At 35.5% G+C, this 21653-nt stretch overlaps 2 protein-coding genes across 3 annotated transcripts in view; both read left to right on the top strand.

Annotated features, from left to right (window-relative positions):
• LOC132155192 (ubiquitin carboxyl-terminal hydrolase 33) overlaps positions 1-6600 on the top strand; it is a 33012-nt gene extending 26412 nt beyond the window's left edge. The window contains exons 19-24 of the mRNA XM_059564055.1: positions 1252-1421; positions 1858-1939; positions 2029-2137; positions 4049-4151; positions 4347-4415; positions 5448-6600. Coding sequence (XP_059420038.1) covers positions 1252-1421; positions 1858-1939; positions 2029-2137; positions 4049-4151; positions 4347-4415; positions 5448-5605 — 691 coding nt within the window. The 3' untranslated portion in view covers positions 5606-6600. The remainder of the gene's footprint in view (positions 1-1251; positions 1422-1857; positions 1940-2028; positions 2138-4048; positions 4152-4346; positions 4416-5447) is intronic.
• A 579-nt stretch (positions 6601-7179) lies between these two features.
• Positions 7180-21653, top strand: part of LOC132155175 (ZZ-type zinc finger-containing protein 3-like) — a 59011-nt gene continuing 44537 nt past the window's right edge. Inside the window, exon 1 of one of the 2 annotated variants that reach the window (XM_059564032.1) lies at positions 7180-7425. The gene's annotated coding sequence lies outside the window, so the exon portion shown is untranslated. Of the gene's footprint in view, positions 7426-10921; positions 10941-21653 lie in introns of those variants that run through there. The other variant, XM_059564033.1, reaches the window with a different exon arrangement.

The following is a 21653-nucleotide window of genomic DNA, read 5'->3' as shown; positions in this document are numbered from 1 at the left end:
AAAGAAAAAACATAAGTCACGTTTTATTATTTAATTCAGAATTAGGCATAATGCAGAAGCGAAATGTTTACATTATATAACAAACACTTTAAACATAGCTAGGTTATTTTAGTTCCCCTCACTCCGTAACAAATCATTTCAATTAACAGAATTTAAAAAAGAACGAGAATTAAAAATATAAGAAGCTATAGCAATATAAACGACAAGCCAAAACAAAGTCATTTAGGCTAAAACCAAACTAACGTTGGGTCTCTCAATTGACACAAAATCGAATGTATTTGAATGCCAAATTATTATTTATTATGTACTTCACTCATGTTCCATAATCCATTTCAAACAAAATGTTTTGCATAACATCACGGCGATATGTAGATAACACTTAACTGCACATATTTTACTACATATTTAAATTGAGCAGTGTATTGTTGTTTTAGTTTTTTTCTTGTTTGACTGACTGTATTTTATTATGATAATAAATAGGCTGCATTGTCACTGTTTGCGCGCATGTTGCGCCGATGCAATCACTTGAGTTTAATCAGATGACTGACTTTTAAACTGAGTATGTTTTCTGAACAGATAACAGGCTTGTACTAATAGTGGAATGTTTATTTGGGCAGCATTGGTATGCTGGAGCATGAGATCTTGAAGCTCCGCTCTCTTATGAAAAGGGAGGCGGGAGCACCAGCTCATTTGCATTTAAAGTGGGAAAAAAAATGGTGCATTTTGGCTAATTTCAAGAAGCTATAAAAATGATCTGTGGGGTATTTTGAGCTAAACCCTCACACACACACACTGGGGACATCAGAGACTTATTTTACAGCTTGTAAAAAGGGGCATAATAGGTCCCCTCTAAAGTTGTGGGCCTGTTTTTCTGCCAGAGGTCCTGGACGTCTTGTTCAGATACATGGCATCATGGATTCTATCAATTACCAACAGATAAAAAATCTAAACATTACTGCCTCTTAGAAATCTTACAATGTGCCGTGGTTGGATCCCCCATCAGGACAATGATCCAAACAAACACTCAGAGCTGTTATCTTGGGATCTTCACTGAATGGGTGATAAACAAACAATGATTTAAGATGCATCTGTTCTTTTAGGCAGAAAAGCGCAAGGTTATGTTGAGCAGGACAAATGGCCTTGAGTCTGACTGTAAATCTCAGTGCTGTGATGAAGTATGTGTGTTGACAATTGCTAAATGGCACTGATGTCATTTGTGTGTGTGTGTGTGTGTGTGTGTGTGTGCAACAGGAAGAGTAACGATGAGACTCACAAGGAGAGGCGGAAGGTGACCAGTCTGCTCAACATGATGGAGCCAAGCCTCCTGCAGTTCTACATTTCCCGCCAGTGGCTGAACAAGTTCAGAACCTTCGCTGAGCCAGGACCCATTTGCAACCATGACTTCCTGTGTGCCCACGGAGGTGAGGACCACTCTTATTAAGATCTAGGCCTTTCCCACTTGACCCATTATAAAGTATTTTATACACCACAGATATGACTCCACTCTAGATAGAATTGCAGATTCTACCGGCATTACAGAGGTCGAGTGCTGCCACATCCTTTTTGATTGTTTTTTTTTTTTTTTTTAAATCTCTTCCTCTCCTTTCCACTTAAAAAGTGCAATAAACTAAAACAAATCTCTTAAGAAAGCATTTCAAAGCATTTTTGTCCTCTTGATCTGATTTGTTTGAACTGAGTCTAATGAATTTGAAGGAAAAGTTTCCTATTTATTATTTATAAATCTTCTTGCACACCGTTTCATGTTGACTTTCTGGGTACAGATGCCCATTTTGAGTAGAAAATAAATTATTTGGTGGTTAGAAATTTTGACACCTTGTTTTTCTTCTTCTCAAACAGGTGTTCCTCCAAATAAAGCCTCATTTATTGACGATCTGGTTATGATGCTTCCCCAAAATGTATGGGATCATCTGTATAGCAGGTAAGAGTTGTCACTGCTCTTTTTTTTATAACTTCCTTTGAAAGTTGAGCTTCTTATTAAATGCTAATTGTTGGCTCGTTGTTGAATAGGTACGGAGGCGGTCCCGCTGTCAATCACTTATATGTCTGCCACACCTGCCAGAACGAGATTGAGAAGCTGGAGAAACGCCACAAGAATGAGCTGGACATGTTTGTTCGGGTAAGAGCTGCAATGGCATCGTAGATTTAAGGATACGTTTACACGACAACGATGTAGTCAAAAACTGAAAAGTTTTCCTTTCGTGTTTTTAAATGCTTTCACATACACACGAAAACGTTTTCAAAACTATTCGCATTTATACCATTTCACGAAAACAGCCAAAAACACCGCATCACGTATGCCAGGCCAGTAGTTGGCGCAGTCGCCTTGTTAGTAACCACTGTTAGTTGTAATATTGGTAAAGTAAATACACACTTTGCTGAATTAGCGTTATCAAACTCTTGAGCAGCAACAACAGTACCATGTACTTCGCCATTGTTGTGTATGTTTGTTTGCGCTTGCCTTTAAAATTGACATGTATTGCGCATGTCTACATACCTAACGCACGAACATGGCGTCACCGTTTTCAAAGATTCCTATATTGGGTGTTTACATGGAAACGATAACGGTGCTGTAAAAAAAACAAAAACAAAAAAAGCACTTTGAAACCCATTTTCAAAAACATGCGTTCTCAGTCCCCAAAATGCTGTTGTTGTGTAAGCGAACAGTCAAAATGTATAAAAACTTTCCAGTTTTTGGACAAAATTATTGTCGTGTAAACCGCCCCTAAAGGGACATGTAAAGCGAAAAAGCATCTCATTGTTTTGGGTTGGTCTAACGCCTGCACTGTTATCTGGCCTCTTAATGTGTGCACAGATACTAACCCACCCCTCCATCACCACCACCAAAAACACCCTCTCAGAATGAGATCAGAAGTGTGACCCCTGCCCCCCTCCCAAATTGTGCTCTTTATTAATGCATGAGGACAAAAGTACTTGATTTCATCCAGAGATGCTTTGCTTAGTTCAAGTTAAGGCCAAGTCACTGATAATATGGAATTATAAGTGTACTAATAAGCCGTTTAGGGCTACAACTAAGTATTTTGATCATTCATTAGTCTGTGATTATTACTTTGATTAATCGGATAAGAAGAGTTTGATATAAAGCTTTCTTGGATTGCACACTTTCCCACACCAGCTCACACCGTGACCTGGTTTTCATATGCGTTTTCTTCATAAAAATGCATTATTCCCTAGTGTAAAGAGCTGTGATTGGTGAATGTTTTCACTTCGCAGCGCACAAACACGATTAATCAATCAAATTTGTCATCCACTATTTCTAACTCATATTATCAATTTGCTAATAATTATTTTCTTGTTATGATTAATTATGTCTAATTGGCTGATATTAAAATGAAAAGCTAAAATCAATAGATTTTTTTGTTACAGTATGGGTATTTATTTATTCATTTTAAGATTTGAACCACCCTGTTCAGTGTCTTCTCAAAATTAATAACATTTTCATACTATACGTTATATAACTGTGAGGTCTAAATTCTCAAAATTAATAACATTATCATACTGTACGTTATATAACTGTGAGGTCTAAATTCAGTTGTATCAATTGATTTTAGTGTTTCATATTTTGTAGATAGAGTAATAGAGAATTTTGGCCATAAAATTCCCAAATGCCCAAAACCAGGAATGAAATAATATAGATGCATTTCTAGTGAACCCACCACTCGCACTACTTGTATTATAAAATTACTAAATTTACGTGAAGAGTAAGACTGTAAAAAAAACGAATGTTGAAGGTCTCTGACTAGCGCATGCTCACATAGAGAAATGATAGAATGCAAAAACATGTTCTGTGTGAATTGCCCTATAGGAAGCAGTTGCTATTGTAGGCTGTAAACAGCAATGTAGCTCACTAAGATTTGAAACATAGCTTCCGTCTCAGTTTTTCATGTAATTGTTTGTTTGGCTTCAGTGAGGTAGGATGATATATTACGAAGAAACACTCAGGTAATGGTATCTGTCTCTGTCTTCATGTGTTTTTTCTCTTTCCTCATCTCTTCTGTCCTTCGTGTAGCTCAATAAGGCGTTTCAGGAGGAGGAGTCTCCTGTGGTTATATACTGTATCAGCATGCAATGGTTCCGGGAATGGGAAGGCTTTGTCAAAGGCAAGGACATTGGTAAGTCATTTCTGATCCCTGCTGCTGATACTTCGAAAGTATCTGAAAGTTTGAAATTGAATATCAGCATTATGTCCTGCAGTTATTGATGACTAAGGAGTTCTTGAAGAATTTCATTATAGATTTTGTTTGCTTTTCACGGTCGTTTTGGAGATTTGGTGTGTTTTTATAGATGGATGGTCTTGTGTTTTTCAGACCCACCAGGACCAATTGATAACTCCAAGATTGCTGTAAATAAAAACGGACACATCACATTAAAGCCAGGTATTTTTATGTTTACATTTTTATGTTTACAGTTACCATAAAACAGAAATAATAACCCATTTTACTTCTTCAATGTGGTGTATTACCAGCTGAAGTTCTTTAAAATATTTGTAAAGTTAAATAACATTTAAGTAATCTTTGTCCTTTTAGGAAAGTAAATAAGGTCAATATTAGCTTTTTGTTTTCAAAATGGTTAAATTCATTATGATTATTTTGCTAACATTTTTAAAGATTTTTCTGAGAAATTTCCTTTTACATTTAATCAGATTTATTGCACTTTCACATAAGCACAAATCAAGGGCATGTTAACTAATATGCAGGGTTTATTTTACCCCATCTAGTTTGCTGATTTATTATATCCATCATAAATGTTGAAGCAACTGTATGTAGTTTTGTATATTGTATGAAAGAACCAGATGCCATTTGTCTTATTAGATTTTAGTGTACTATCAGAATGATTTTGACATGAATATTGCAAGAAAAAAAAGAAAAACTTACATAATAGCTGCTTTAACACACTCTGTACAAAATCTTGAAAAGCTTCTCAAAAAAGCTTAAACTGTAAAATTCTTAGTATTAAAGTAATTCAAAATCCTGTTAAAGGCATAATTGACCTAAAAATTAAAATTGTCATTAACTCCAGTTTCTTTGTCTGTTCAACTCAGAAGAAGATATTTTGAAGAATGTTGGTAACCTAACAGTTGATAGTAGTTATTGACTTCCGTAGCATTTTTTCCATACTATGGAAGTCAATGGGTACCGTCAGCTGTTTGGTTACCAACATTCTTCAAAATCCAAGTTCTGATTGGGTATTAAGCTCTTAATATTTAATTGCTTGTGGAGACCAGATAAATAAATAAAAAATAATAATAAAAAAAAAGCTTGCCAATATTGTTTTTATGCTTAATTAATCAAGAAAAGCAGAGATCATGATTAAAATGATTAATCATGCAGCCCTACATTAAGTAGTGTACTTCTTTCAAGTACTATCATTAACAACATATGCGTTTTGCTGCTTCTCCACTTCAACAGGTGCTGATTCAGGTCAGATATCTGAAGAGACTTGGAACTTCCTCCATTCCATCTACGGAGGAGGGCCAGTGGTGACTGTGCGGCCCAGTGTCAGCCATCAGGACGCCGAAACTTCTCAAGCAGAGGAGAAGATCGAAGTGGAGACGCGCTCCGTGTAGTTGTGCTGAGATGCTGCTAAACCACAAGGGGACATAGAAACACTTATTATTTTGTACTTCACTTTTGTTTTCAAGTGTTCAAGTAAAGGACCTACAGCTTCACCTCAGCATACTCACCTCTGCCACACTTTCCATACCCTTTATGACAGTTCTTTATGGATCAGATGGATGGATTAAACATACTCTAGTGTGCTTTCTTTGTATATATCATACATATCCACTTCCTGTTGACACTAGAAACCAAGTAGACTTAAGGCACATTTTCACAGTCCATTAATGCATTTGATTTCTGTGCAGCTGCGTTCATGACAGATTTTGCCCAGGCCAAATAGAACATATGTGTACACTGAAAATTAATTCCACTGCATCTAGATATTTTTGAGGCACTGCCTCAATTAAGAAAATGAAAGAACATGTTGTCTTAGTAGATGAAATCTTCATGTTTTGGGTATGAAGGGATACTAAATGCTGCGTAGTCTCAGGAAAGAACTGTACTGTAGATTCAAAAGCAAGCATGCTTCAGCTCTGATGTTCGATATGTATTTGAATGTACTAGTACTTAAAGAACACGTTCCTGCACTAAATGTTATTTATTCCAGAGGGGGATGATTATTCTGGCATTCATGAACGTTTTCTTTGTTCGAAAATGATTCGAGGAGCTAAATCTAAGCAGAAAGCACGCTAATATGAATGATGTGGCACATTATGCTGGCAAGAAAATCGATTCCTTTTTTTTTGTGCTGCATAGCTGTGCCGCTTAGTTGCATGGAGATGCAAACAATAAGGTGCACATTTGAACATTAATGGCTGTCTTGTTTAAAAATGCTATGTAAAAGGAAATCAGATCAACTAAATCCTCCTGCCTCATGTTTACTGTACATTCAAGGCATTATTTAATGTATAGAAGGATGTGAAGTCATTTGTCAATATTAATTGTCCGCAGAGATGAAAGCTGTATCTGAGTTGCTACTATTAAATCCTAATCTTATGCTGTCGATATCTGTCATCATTCTTTGATCTAAAGAAGTTAAGAGATTGCTCAGTGAATTGATATACTTCACGAACACACACAATCAAATGAGAAAATAATACAAGACATTTGTAGGACATTTTGTGATGTTATTTTCAGGACAGTTAAGCACATTTCCACCCAAGTTCTCATTACAGTAATGCATGTAGATATTTTTTTTTCTGTGGCTTTCAAATTAGCATGAAGCTATTATAATAAAAATTACTACAACATATAAACTAATTTTTATTTATTTCTGTAACCATTTAGCACTCCCTGAGGAAAATGCTTGTACATTTGGGCTGCTGGGGTCTGAGAGATTCCTCTAATTGTGTTTAGTGTTCAATAAAGCAGGCTGTAAATCCAAAGATTCTGGTTCTGTTAAAACTAAACAAGGTCTGTCACCACTGTTACCATATTTCAAGGCATTCTTTTGACTGTGAACTTAATTCACCGACCTTAACATGAAATACAATTAAAGTAGTTTACTGAGCCCTAAATAGCTCTGGTGCAGTCTAGCCGTTGTTTCCATTCGTAGACCGATCAATAGGACACAATAGTGCATTCTTCAGTACAATATGCTGCTCATCATCAGCTGAAATACTCGGTCGGATCAGGGTTGACAGCAGAGCTCGTAAGAGCCGGTCATTATGAGAAGCGCGCGCGTGTGGGCCGCGGCTGCTGTCCTGTACAGTCTCGCAGTGAGCGGGATTGAGGATTGTGGGAATCACATTCACAGCAGCACCGACTCCGAGGAAGAAAAAAAACATGGCGGCTGCCGAATGTGCAGCAAACGATTTGCGGAAGTGAGGTAAGTGTAATTCTGTAGCTACATAAACCCTTTTACATTGAATTATCCGTCACTCAAGTCCAATTCCCCGACTTTATCTCGAAGTTAAAGCAGACTCTGATTCAGGAACCGCTCTGATTGTAGCGGTTCGAGCGGATTTGATGGGCAAAGTTGTTGCGGCTGATCAGTAGTGTATGTTCACTGCCCCCGCTCCTCTGCACTGTTCCACGCTAGCCGGTTAGCTTCCACATTTAGGCCCTTTTATCTTCAAAAGTTTTTAACTCATTTGCTCTACTAATTGCATTTATTTGCCACGGGGAAACATTTTTTTTCCGTTCGTTAACAACTGTTATGAATGTGCGTAAAATAGGGTGCGCCAAATTCGTTAGCATTAGCATGCTAAAGTGAGTCTATCATCGCTCTTAGCCAAAATGCTAATTAGTGGCAAAAAGAAACCGAATTGTTTTTTTTTCTCGTTGTTGCATGGTCATCTACACGATTAATATTTTTTATTAATTGTAGCACAAAATTGGTGCAATTGCGTATCCTGTGAATGCAGCAGTTAGCAGGTGAACTATTAAAACCCTGCCTAGATATTTATTTTGTTCCGTTAAACGGTTCGTTGTGTCTTAAAAGTAGATATGTATATCAACATATTTTATGAAATGCATGAAGCAGACGTGTTGCATTGGATACTAATTCAGAAGTTGAGCTCCGCTCAGAAGTCACGGGAGCTGGAGAAACTTGCCCCGGGGTTTCGGGAGGCAGCCGGGCTGCACATCATGCCGAACCGCGGGGCGATGCTGCCGGAGAGGCCAGTTAAATGCATTTGAAGGAGAAAATGTTACTAATGTCGACTGTGCTAGATAAATAACAACGAGTTAATAATTGCTAATAATAGTGCTTAAGACACTGTTTGTTTGTTAGTGCGTCAGCTTTATGAAGATGAACCCGTTTCAGGGGAAAACATGAGAACAGGTTTTTAATAAGGCTTTTCATTTTTCAAGCACGGAGCCAAACTGGGTTCACTGCAACCACTGCGACGAGCAATTTAGAGAACATGCAGAGGGGCAAGTGTTTTCCTGCGTGGTCATTTGTACTGTGCTGGAGTGTTTTCTGATAGTTCATTGGCGAGCACGTGTCAATTTAAAGTTCTTCGCCACGCGAAGTTTTACGATTATTCAGGAAGTTTTAATGCGGCGCGTGCATAATAGCAACGTCATATTTCAGGTCTATAAAAACAGTCTGCGCCAGTTTGAGGGCAGCTGGCGGTGATCCAACATTCTGGGATGAGCTTCTGTTGGGACCTGCCAGTGGCTGAGGTAGAAGTGTCTGTTTTGGGGCTTCTTACACAAGGTGTGATGTAGGACAAAACCTGTCGTTTATAATCTTTCAATAGTTTCTTCGATTAATTGGATGGGGGGAAAAAAATCCAAAAACAACAATTTGATAATACATATTAATCTACTGCTTCCAAAATTTCACATCCTGTCAAATGTTGTTCTCAAAACAGTATGCAGTTTGAGCATTAAACAGCACACACATCGCCTGATAGCGCAAGATGCTTTTATGCTTTTGTTGAAGCACTTAATATGGCTTATTCTGACATTTAGATCAACCCAAGTTGTGCACTTTTCACGCAACAGGTCAGTCTAAGTCAATGTTGTGAAGTGACTAAAGTGGCATATGTTTTCTTTGCATAGTGTGTAGAGTTGATTAATAAAAATAACTGACAAAAAATGATCAGTTATCGATTTTATTAATCAGTTGTTGCTGCCCTAAAAATAAATTATTTCTCAATTGAATTGCAGTGTGTTTCCATTTAGACTTTATCGTACATTTCCTCCTGGTTGAGGCATCATGCGTCACCAATGTCTTAATAAGTTATAGTTAATGTCCATCTGCAGGCTTATAACGATATTAAAGCAGTTAATTCTGATGTTTAGACTAAAGACCATAGCTTAAATCTTATTTACCTTTATGTTCGCATTCAAAATTGGTGCATTTATGTGCTGTGCCAGCATTGACCTCATTGATGTTCCGTAAACAAAAGAGACAAGCCATCGGATCCTGATTTAAATTTCAGTCCAAATAGGGAAGACTTGGAATATAGAGCACAAGTCATATAGACTACTACTTTGATGCTTTTTTTTAGTATCCCCTCTGAAAGATGAACAGCACACTGGATTGAAACAATATGAGGATGGGTACATAATGTGGGAATTACTCTTTCTGTTTTTAACGATTCAATTTTGTCTGTGTATGATGCCAGAAGACATGAAGTGTCTCCATTGGCTGTCATAGGAACAATAAGAGCCGCTGCACATGGGCTGCTGGGGTCTGAGTGATTCCTCTAATTGTGTGTTTAGTGTTCACTAAAGCAGGCTGTAAATCCAAAGATTCTGGTTCTGTTAAAACTAAACAAGGTCAAAATGGACATCTTCATTTGTAATTCATTATTTTAAGCTTTTGAGTTCAAATGTTCTTTTTTTTTTTTGCTGATTTTATTCCAAAAAGACTGCTATTGTTTAGCTGATAATGGTATTAAAGGGACTACGTTAATAATATAGTCATCTTCAAGTTCCAAACACATGACTTTCTTCTGTGTATGCAGAATTGTATTTAAAAAGGGTCATATAATTCAGTAGCTATATTGTACGTTGTTATTCTTTAGAATGTTGCCTTGTGCAGCAGCTCCTAAATGTAATTTGTGCTTCCACATATTTAAATGTACTGTGTTGTGATTGGTCAAGAATGACATGAAAAATTATATTTGACAGACACAAATTCAAAGGCCTTGATTTTGCATGTACATCTGAAATGTTGTTGAACTGTCTTTAATAAAAATACACATTCACACTTGGCAATAACTTCTGATTCTGATAGAGTGCTGTAGTGATGATGTATTTTTGTAGTCCAACACAAAAGTTAACATCACCATTGCTTATTTAACAAAAACCCAGTAAGACTAATACAGGATAAATACAATCGCCAGAAGTGAAAATCCAAACATAAAATGCAAACACACCACCACGATCATGTGAGTTCAGTGTCACAGTCATTAAGCTTTCAAATAAAAAATAAATTAAAAATATCTGAAAGTTTGAGCCAGAAAAGTTTACTTTTCTAACTGTGAGTGTCCATATATTAAAAATAATTAAACAATTAATTTTGTGATACCAGAAGATTCAATGATTAACATTAATTTTACATCTATCTTGATTTTTTTGTGTGTGTTTTTAGCATGTGTTTTAGCAAGTTTATTTGTACAGCAATTTTCACAATACAAATCATTGCAAAGCAACTTTACAGAAAATTAAGTTTCTACAATATGGCAGAAATGTATGGGGAAAAAAAAAACAATTAAAGATTTTATCAAACAGACGATGAACACCATTAACAGCAATAATTATAGGATGGGATCAAACTTATAGCAAAATTTGGTAGTTGAATTTATTAATATTTCTTTTTTCTAGAGATGCACCGATCGATCAGCCAGGGATTTGACCGATTTTCCTTATGATCAGCCCGGATCGGTAACTGGCCGTTAAGTCTCACTTCTTTCTTTCTTTCCGCTTAAATATTGCTTATATTGCACATTATTTTAGTCATTCCCGCAGGTTTCGCATTTACACCAAAAGCGCTCGCACCTCCACTGATCTATATTAGTGGAGCACACAAGTCGTGCTCAATCTCAAACAGCTTGTGAGCCACAAATACCAACATTACTGCACTAAAACGTTCAAAAACATACAAAATTATGTCAAAATGATAGGGCTGTGAATCTTTGAGAAGGCTATTGGGTATTGGTAAACATAATGACCGCTCACCGCTGTCAACATTTTGTGTGTGTCTGATTCATGTCGTCATGTCACTCCGCAAGTAGTCCAATCATTTGTCATGATTGAAGTTCAAAGTGTACGCGCACCGCTCTGAATGCGCACAGACCCAACCATCTACTCACGTGATCAGCTTCAGTTGACTGACGAAGACAGTGAACACGGATGATTCATGTAAGCAAATCCAATATATTGTCTTTCATTTTTATATGCAGGTCTAGTAAAATTTAACCAATCTATTGATCACTTTTGTCATGCTTCCATAACATTAATGTTAAACTATTCTGGGCTAACTTAGCAAAGTAACGCCATGTTGGTTATTGCTTACTTCTAGCTAGAAAGTTTAGCAGCTTCTACAAGGCTCGAAATTGCCAACATTTTTGTCGCATATGCTCCTGAAATGTAATCTGTGTGACCTAAAAATATATTTGGGAGTAACGCGCGGAGCATATGAACATATCTGTCCACTAATGACTCGTCCGATTTGCGAACTAATGACTCCTTTGAACCGATTCACTTTAATGAATGCTTAAATCTGATCTGGGTTGAGTTTCCCGATAACAATTTATCTTCGCTCTGAAGAGCGCTCTCTACGTGAAAGGTTATAAACGCTCGCCGCAATTCCACACGCTTTTCCCAAAAACTTTACTTGACATGAACGCGTTCTACGTGCTACTAAAGAGTCGCTGTTCATTCGCGAAATTCGTGCTGAAATATAACCTATGGAATCGTATTCTGAACGTTCAACCTAATAATCGTCTTCTGTTGTGAATTAGCAATCATAGAAGTCTATAATAAAGCACTGACAAAATGGCTGAACAAAAACACAAGAAAAGAAACCTTTCAAAAATATAGAGGGAAATAAAGATGTTATTTTTAATAGATGTAAAGGACACCATAGAAATGAGGACAAGAAATGCCCAATAAATGGCTAGTTTTCGTGCACGTCAGCAGCAAATCATTGACAGATTTTTTGGAATTCATCCCTATTTTGCACAGTCTTTGAAGCATATGTACCACATTACTCCATTTATGATTTGTTTTTTGTTCAATCATTTAATTTAGATGTGTATTTAATTTTTTCTTCTCTTTTTAATTAATTAATTTATAAATTCATTTAAACAAAAAACAAGTACGATATTTTTTATTTGTTTATTTTTTATTATACTATATAAATTATGTCACTGTAGGTGTGTGTGGTTTGGGGGGGGGGGTAGGTTGGGGCTGTCGCCGCGTCATGGTAAGAGCACCGTAAAGTTTCCTGCTTTTTTGTCCTTTGCCAATCACACCTGTGAATTCCTTTCGGTTCACAATTAAATTCGATTTGATTCGGTTATAAAGATTCGATTCTGCATTTTTTAGGTGCCTTCACAGGATTATTCAAATGTTTCCCCTAAATTCTTTAAATGCTTAGTCAGGGGGCAAATTACAGCAGCCTTTATGGTTAGAGAACCATAGGTTAGGAAAAAAAAAAAAAAAAACTTTTGTCCATTGTTAAATGCTAGTTTAATGATGTGACATGGTATACGTAAAAATGTATGTAAGATTTAAAAAAAAAGAGCTTAAAGAGTATTATGTATAGGCTAACAATTTGTCACACAAGGGGCATAGCCATCATTTCAGAAGTGACAGAAATGTCAAATACAATCATTTTATGTATGTAGCCTATGCATTATCATAATTATTATTATTTATTTTTTTAATTAGCTGTAAGAAATAAAATACACTGCTGGACAATAATCAATTATTTGTAATCTATATTTTTTTCCTAATGGCAATTTTATGAATTGTTTTATATATTAGGCTACATTTAATTAGCAATTATTCTGCACAGAAAAAGGTAGAAAATATACTTAATAGTTTCTGTACTGTAATAAATGATATGTTAATTAGCACTGCATCATTCATAAATTTTATTTATTGTGGGGTTTTTTTAACAGTTCATTCTGCTTTTATTCAGTTTAGCTGCAGATAAAGCCTGGCACGTCTATGAGAGCGAAATCACTTCTCTTTCAGTGTGAAAACGTCTTTATCTAATTTTCACAAAATAAAATGCTATAGTAGCTATTAAATGTTTCCTCTCCATCAGCGAATGATGATTCTGAGAGAAAACGCACCCGTTGTCTGTTTGCTTAAGCTACGAATGCTACTTTCATTCATCTGATTATCAGATAAACCTCGCACTCTTATTTCAAGGTCGTTGTTAATGCTGTGGTTATTTTAACAGTTTCCTTCGTACATTCGGTTCATCCGCATTGTTTAAACCTATTTATCATTCAATGGAGCTGTGCGTACTATTTAGACACTTACATTTCTGCTCCATCCATGCAATAAATACAGCTTGCGACTGCTCCGGTAACACCGTCGGTAAGAGAGCCATTGACAGACTACAGAAAAGTAAAGCTACTTCACTTTAGTATTACTGGCCACGAGTCCTATAGATCGCACGCCAGTTGTGTCGGAGACGAACGGAGCGTGAGCGCAGTCCTCTGACAGTCTCGAGCGGTTAACAGTGGAGTGCGTGAAGGACAGATTAGAGTCACGATTCACGAACACTCTTCAAGGTCTCCATTAATTTGTGCGTGTAGTAATTTAATGTGTATATATTTTGAAAGCATTGAATCACTATAGAAATCGCGATCCATTTGATTCTTAGCATTTTGAATCGATTACTGCCCGAGATTGGCGATTCACGATTCAAAAATCATGTTTCAAGATCGATGCATATGAATCGTCAGGATTTGTAATCGATGCATCAAGAAAATGAGTGAATCGTTACACCCCTACAAAATGGCCATCTTGGCGAGTATCCAGTTAAACACAGTTTTGAAACGTTAAAAAATAGTTGAGAAAGTGTGTTGTGTAACAGTATATTGGGTCCGTGGATAAACTAACATTACAGACAGCAGGAATATTGACTGCAGTTCCTTTAATCAAAGAACAAAAGACAAAGAAAGCCACTTTCTGCTTTTGAGTGAATACATTTTATAATTTTAAAGGTAAGCATTCATTTGTATTTAATATTTACTAGGAAGACTACAGAAATTACTTTTGATAAAAATGTACATTTGATTAATTTCTGTAGTATTTCTTACCTGAATAAAAACTTACTTAACCTGAAAAACTTCGTTTCATAGCTCTCTTTATTCTATTGCATTTATTTGTGCTTTTGCAATTTTTTAATTTTGTTCTTATTTTATTACTGTATTTTTACTTGTTTTTTTAAATGAAATTTTGCATTGAAGAAAAGTTGACTTTTGTTTGTATAATTTGTCAATTATATCTCTATGAAAAAAAATCGGGATCGGCAGATCACACTAAAATATCGGGAATCAAAATCAGCCTAGAAAATTGCAATCGGTGAATCTCTATATTTTTTCAATATAATTAATTTTAAGTCATCATGTGGACCTCTAGGTTAGCTGAGGCCCCTGCTTGAGAACCATTGCTTTAATAAAGTTGGTCCTAGTGAATTCTCAGATGTTTATGGCATGAATTGATTTCAGCATGCACTCACAGAAATATTTCACCCAAAATTTAAGATTTATGTAATTTTATTACATAACAAATTCCCATTTATATTTTTTTCATAATTTTAACACAAATCTACCAAATAAACTTTATACGATTTATTTTCATTAGGATAATAAAACCTATTTATTTTAAATGCATAATCCTCAGGGTTTATGTAATTAGTTTATGTAAAGTGTAGTTATTCTTAATTGATAATAAAAAGTTTATTTATTTAAAATACATAAAGTTTATTGTATAAATTGCATAATAATTAAGAGAACTAAATCAGGATAATTAAAAAAGTTAAATAACATTCATTTGAATCATGTTTAATGTATGCTTATATACTAAACCAAATTAAACAATGCATCACATTTATGCAATTGTTTTCCCATCTTATAAAAAAAAAAATAGAATTAGACAAACACAAAAACAACTCTGTTAGGTTATTTGTGAACTTACCCACTGTGCAAAGTTACGTACAGTGGACGTCTTTTTATGTCTTTGCAGACGTAAAAAAAACGTCCACTGAGGAGCCAGAATGAAAGTTTTTATGACGTCTTTTTTTGACGTCTTCTGTACGTCCGATTTAGACGTTCACAGAACGTCCTTACAAGGTTAAAAACTAGTTCAAAAGTGGTCAGTGGAAATATTTTCAACATCATTTAAGGTTCATTTAGACATCATTTATACTGTTTCTGGACCAAATCAACACTCTCAGGATGCATTAGATGTAGATGTTACTTCAATGTAATTTCCAGACACTGTGTTTGTCCTAAAATCAAGAAAATAAATAATCTTCATGAAATAATGAAATAACTGATGATTGAGACATTAAATCTCTGAAGATCTCAGCAGAGGAGGATCAATTTACATCATTTACATCAACATCATTTGACGTCACCATTGTGGTGGACAGTGTTTGGTTTAGTTGGGATCTTGGTCCTCATACTGCTTGTGTGAGCTTGTGTCTGGCTGTTGTAACTGTGTGTTATAAAACACTTTTATTGTGGCAGAGAGCAGTGAGCTCAAGTGCTAACATCTTTCTTTTAATGTTGATTAAACTATAGCACAATAAGTTATTAATGTTTTGTTGCAACTATGTATTTATTTTCATGGACAGACACTTTGTAGAAATAAAGAATGTACTTATTTTTAAGAAACGCATCATGTAGTCACACACAGACATCAAGATTGTGGATATGCATCACATCAATGGTGACAATTAAAACTAAAAAGTCTGGAAAATAGGGATGAGTTTGTACGATGGAGCAGTTTTGTTTGTTTTGATTGTCACCATTGTTGTGATGCATATGCTAAATCTAGAAGTCTGTGTGTGTGAGTACATGATGCTTTTGCTCAAAATATTTCAAACGCATGCATTTTTTCCAACTTCAAAATAAGTATTTTGCTCTTGGTGCCTGTACTGCAGAGTTAAAAGGTTTAGGAGATATATACAAACAAAACAACACTTATTTCATGACCTCAGATACTTGTAATGTGATGACTTTATCATCACCAACAAAGAGCTGATAACACCTGAGCTCTCTTAAATTTGTCTGTCTTTGCTACAACAACAGTGTTTCACAAACACACAGTTATAACAGCCAGAGACAAGCTAACACCAGAAGAATGAGGACCAAGATCCCAACTAAACCAAACACTTTCCACCACAATGGTGACTTCAAATGAATCAAATATCAACATTTAAATCTCTGTTAATTCTCAATAAGTGCTTCTCTAGATGTCTGACAGAAATAAAGTCAATCTAATGATTCTCATGTTTGTGGAGATGTTTGATCCTCCTCTGCTGAGATCTTCAGAGATTTAATGTCTTTGATTTGCAGTTGATTTTACCACAAGCTCAATCGTCAGTTATTTCATTATTTCATGAAGATTATTTTATTTTCTTGATTTTAGGACAAACACAGTGTCTGGAAATTACATTGAAATAACATGAGTCTAAATCTAATGCATCCTGAGAGTGTTGATTTGGTCCAGAAACAGTATAAATGATGTCTAAATGAACCTTAAATGATGTTGAAAATATTTCCACTGACCACTTTTGAACTAGTTTTTAACCTTGTAAGGACGTTCTGTGAACATCTAAATCGGACGTACAGAAGACGTCGAAAAAAGACGTCGTAAAAATTTTCATTCTGGCTCCTCAGTAGACGTCTTTTCAACGTCTGCAAAGACATAAAAAGACGTCCACTGGACGTAACTTTGCACAGTGGGCAAGTTCACAAATAACCTAATAGAGTTGTTTTTGTGTTTGTCTAATTCTATTTTTTTTTATAAGATGGGGAAACAATTGCATAAATGTGATGCATTGTTTAATTTGGTTTAGTATATAAGCATACATTAAACATGATTCAAATGAATGTTATTTAACTTTTTTAATTATCCTGATTTAGTTCTCTTAATTATTATGCAATTTATACAATAAACTTTATGTATTTTAAATAAATAAACTTTTTATTATTAATTAAGAATAATTACACTTTACATAAACTAATTACATAAACCCTGAGGATTATGCATTTAAAATAAATAGGTTTTATTATCCTAATGAAAATAAATCGTATAAAGTTTATTTGGTAGATTTGTGTTAAAATTATGAAAAAAATATAAATGGGAATTTGTTATGTAATAAAATTACATAAATCTTAAATTTTGGGTGAAATATTTCTGTGAGTGTGTTACATCACCCATTGTGCTCTGTTATTTAAAGCTTTACTCCAGATATCAAGACAAGCAACCTAACCTTCACTTACTCATATTTGAGTTTCCAGATAACCTCATTATGCACAAATGACTCATGTCAGAATGGTTGTAGTATGTATGATGACATTAGTGGTGACTCCTCCATTAACAAAAGCTCAGTTTACGGTCATGATAACTATAGTTGTCCTTTTTCCTTTTTTTTTAGATCAGTAAATTGATATAAACGAGAGAACAGGGAAAAAAAGGCAAAGGTTTCCTTTATATTTGAACTTGGTCTATCAGCCTGTATGTGTTTGTTTCAGCTCAGACCACAGGTTTGGATTTGCTGTATGGAAAAAAACAGGTTTGTAATAGTATTTCTAGAGAGAGGAAAATCGATTCAAGTAGTTAAACAGACATGGGTAGTAATGGAAAATCATGCTTTCTAACCGTTTTAGTGCTTTTAGTATTCAGGCCTGACACCACGCCTTCTGTCTGTTTTCTGTCTCGTTTTTTATATGCATGGTCAAATCACATTAGACACCCAGCAGGAGGCTTCAGCGGAGTGTGAATAAGGGATGCGTGTAAGACTGTCCTCAGGTGCCTCTCATTTCTCAAGCAAAACTAATGTCAGCAGTACAAAATCTTATTCGAAGCATTTCTTCATTCGGATCACACTAATGGTACATGGCAGTGATTGTGTGGACTGCAGAAAGTGATGTGGTCTTTAGTGAAATATCTAGAGCCATGGTTTCATAAAAACAGTGGGGGTTTTTTTCTCTCTCTCTCTTCAAGGACAGGCTTTATGTGGACGTGTTCTGGTAATAAAACCTAAAATAACCCTTTTTTCCTACTGCATATGTCCTAGATGTATCCTCTTGCACAGCCTTAGCAGAATAGAGGCAATTGAGGAATTTGATATGGTGTAATCTTATTTGTCTCGCTTCAAGCTTCTGTTTGACTTTAGTACCACACTAATTATTGAGTAATGCAGACGACAGGACCAGCCCAGTGTTCCCTTCAGACTCCTGTGAGGGAGCTGAAATGTGGTGCCTTTTTGCTGCTGCGTTGTAGATTTTGCCCATTTTTACCATTCCCATGGTCTTTGGGCTGACTGCTTCATTTGTCATACTCGGGGTCCAAAATTAGCTTTTTGCCACACATGCCGACGGCTTGTGAATTTGAATTTTTGTTGTTATTTAGGGCTAGTTTTTTTTTATTATTAATAATGGGACATTTAAAACATTTAAATGGATACTTGACCCAAAAATTTAAATTCTTTTAGCACCCTCATCATTCCAAATCCATAAAGGGGCGGTCACAAGACTTTTGATTGGAAGTTTTTTCTTGGTTGGCCATTTGATTTAAATCTGATGTGACTCTCAGAGGACCCAGGTATATCTAAATTTTTGCATTCTGCTCCATCTTGAACAGTTGAGTGGTCAAGCCTTTCAAAGTGTACTCCATTTACCATGAGTGTGGATGGCTGTGTTTGTCGCTTCAACCTTTTTTTTTCTTTTTTTTTTTTCTAAGCATTAAAATAACTCGCACAAGTCTTCATGTACATGGATGTGCTGAAATCAGCGGACTATTTTAAAAATGAAAATGGCTTCAAGCCAGAACGGAACATGGATGTATAATTTTACTTGAAGGCACCCCCAATATACTTTGGCTTTACATATCAGTGACGTTAAGATAGTTATCATTTAAGTTTACATCATGTAAATTTGCAGTACCTAGCGTTACCAGCCAACATAAATTTTGGTGCTTTATAATAAAGCAATAAGCCCCAAGAAGCCATGGGTTACAGTGAATTTATAACAGCTAAGGGGTATTGTTAGGCACGACACAAAGCGGAGGAACGATCCGTTTTATAAATGTTAATTTTGGACCCTGCCCACAGGATTCTGCGGTGCACTTACTGCTTCATTAGAGACACCCATGATATTTTTTTCAAGACTGAAGGTCTGTGGTGTAGTGGCTGTTGTTGAAAAGCTCTTTTATAGCTCAGATATGAAACAGCTTAAATACAGACCATCCCCCTTCACATCTGCAGCTTTAGCAACTGTTAAAAATGCACCAGGGAAAGCCTAACGATCACATGTGTGATAAGTAGATTGATAGCTTGTGGGAAACTCTCAGATAACATCTGAATATCAAACGTATTTATAGAATATTAGATAACAGTAGATCCTAGCCTGCCCGTAGGTTGTTATTTCTCCAGTGGTGTATGTTTGACTCTGTTTTACCAAACCCAAAGACCGTGAGAGTAAGAGAGAAGAACTTGCAATAAAGATTTTCCTCTGAAATTATGCACATTAAAGATTTATTGTGGGAATCTTGTTAGTGTTGTTTGCTCAAGCCTCATCACTTTTACTAATGCACATAGTAATAAACTGGAGATCATGTTTGTGCTATTGACATTAATATTATCTCCAATTGTGCAGCTTTTTAAGGAGGGTTGTACTATTAGGTTTCTTCAGCAAGCAAAATAATCTTACAGATTTGCTTTTAAGGAAAGATCTGAGACCTTGGCTCTACTGTCTTGAACGAGAAAATTATTTCATAGCAGCATCTTGGCATTGTGGTTGCAACTTTTGCACAGGCAGACATCACATTTTCTTCAGAAATCTAGTTAATGTTTTTCACTAGCATAAAAAGCTATAAATAAAGATCCCTCTCTCCTTCATTTCCTCTCCTTAGAAATATTCCAGATATTCCACGAATGCACTCTCATTCTTGACATACTACATACAAACAGATTGTCACTTATTTAAACTTTAGCTAAAATGTTTCTTTTACTTAATTTTTCCATATTTGGTTCTTTGGACCATCATGTGTTTATCTTTTTGATAAATCGTCTTCTTGTGTTTTTTTAAATATGACACACAGATAAAGTTGTCTAGCTGGCAAAAAATACAATGTTTTACAGAAATGGCAAGAATGATTTGTGATTGTTCTAGAAGCGTTAGAATTAGGGATGCACCGAAATGAAAATTCTTGGCCGAAGCCAAACAATATGAAACACTGGGCCGAATACCGAACACAGTTTTTCACATTTTCCCCCATGTAGGCCTATTTTGCCTTTTTTTTTTCACCATTGCATTAATTAAATTGCCAAAATGTGGTTTTTAAAAATAGTTACTTGACACTGAACATTTTTTAACCTTCTAGCAGACATTATTCAAACAAAGCACAATTTAACTTAAATTTAGTAAGTTAGTAAAATAATATTTTGGCCATTTTTGAGTCTTGAATCAGGCATGTATTTTTTTACGGTACAAATAATAGCTGCCGTGCTGAGTAGAAGATAATTCTTTTAAAACATTAGAATATATTAGAGATCCCAATTTTAACACTATGTGTGAATATTATATATATATATATATATATATATATATATATATATATATATATATATATAAAATATATAATTATTATATATATAATATAGTTTGAGCATCGATATCGTGATGTACATATCCACGATAGTCACATCGTGGGATGTGCGATGTTTAGTATACTGATCATTAGGGCTGCAAGATAAATCACATGCAATATTTAAAGGGTTAGTTCACCGAAAAATTAAAGTTATGTCATTAATAACTAACCCTCATGTCGTTCCAAACCTGTAAGACCTCCGGTTATTTTCGGAACACAGTTTAAGATATTTTAGATTTAGTCCGAGAGCTCTCAGTCCCTCCACTGAAACTGTGTGCACGGTAGTGTTGTCAAAAGACCCAGTACTTCGGTTCGGTTCAGCGCTATGATTTCCGCGAAGCAGAAAACGAGGACGGAATCTCAAAATCCAGTCATGAAAGTGAAACTTACATTTTAATATGGAGAATTTGTCAAAGTTAGCATAAATTAATGAAATCAAATCTCTATGGACCAGTATCTGTAAATGTTAAGCCGCAAAAGTTGTTTGAAATATGAATCCTGTTCATATTTGTTCTGCGCGTCTCTGTGTGAATTAATGAATGGCAGAGACTTGCGGGTTTGTTTACTACATAGACTGAAGCGCATGACGCTTGCATTAATTTCAGCATCTGATCTTCAGAGTTCTCTCTCCATCAAGCGATCTGAACTTTTCAGTTCATCTCAATGGACGCACAGCGCACCTGTATTTGATGCTCTGTAAACTCTTTGTGAAGGCGCACGACTCACCGTCGCTTTACTGATAGCGCTGTT

Source organism: Carassius carassius, chromosome 12 (genome assembly GCF_963082965.1).
Source record: "Carassius carassius chromosome 12, fCarCar2.1, whole genome shotgun sequence".
NCBI lineage: Eukaryota > Metazoa > Chordata > Actinopteri > Cypriniformes > Cyprinidae > Carassius > Carassius carassius.
The sequence above is the reverse complement of the archived record's forward strand: the minus strand, read 5'-3'. Positions and strand labels throughout refer to the sequence as shown.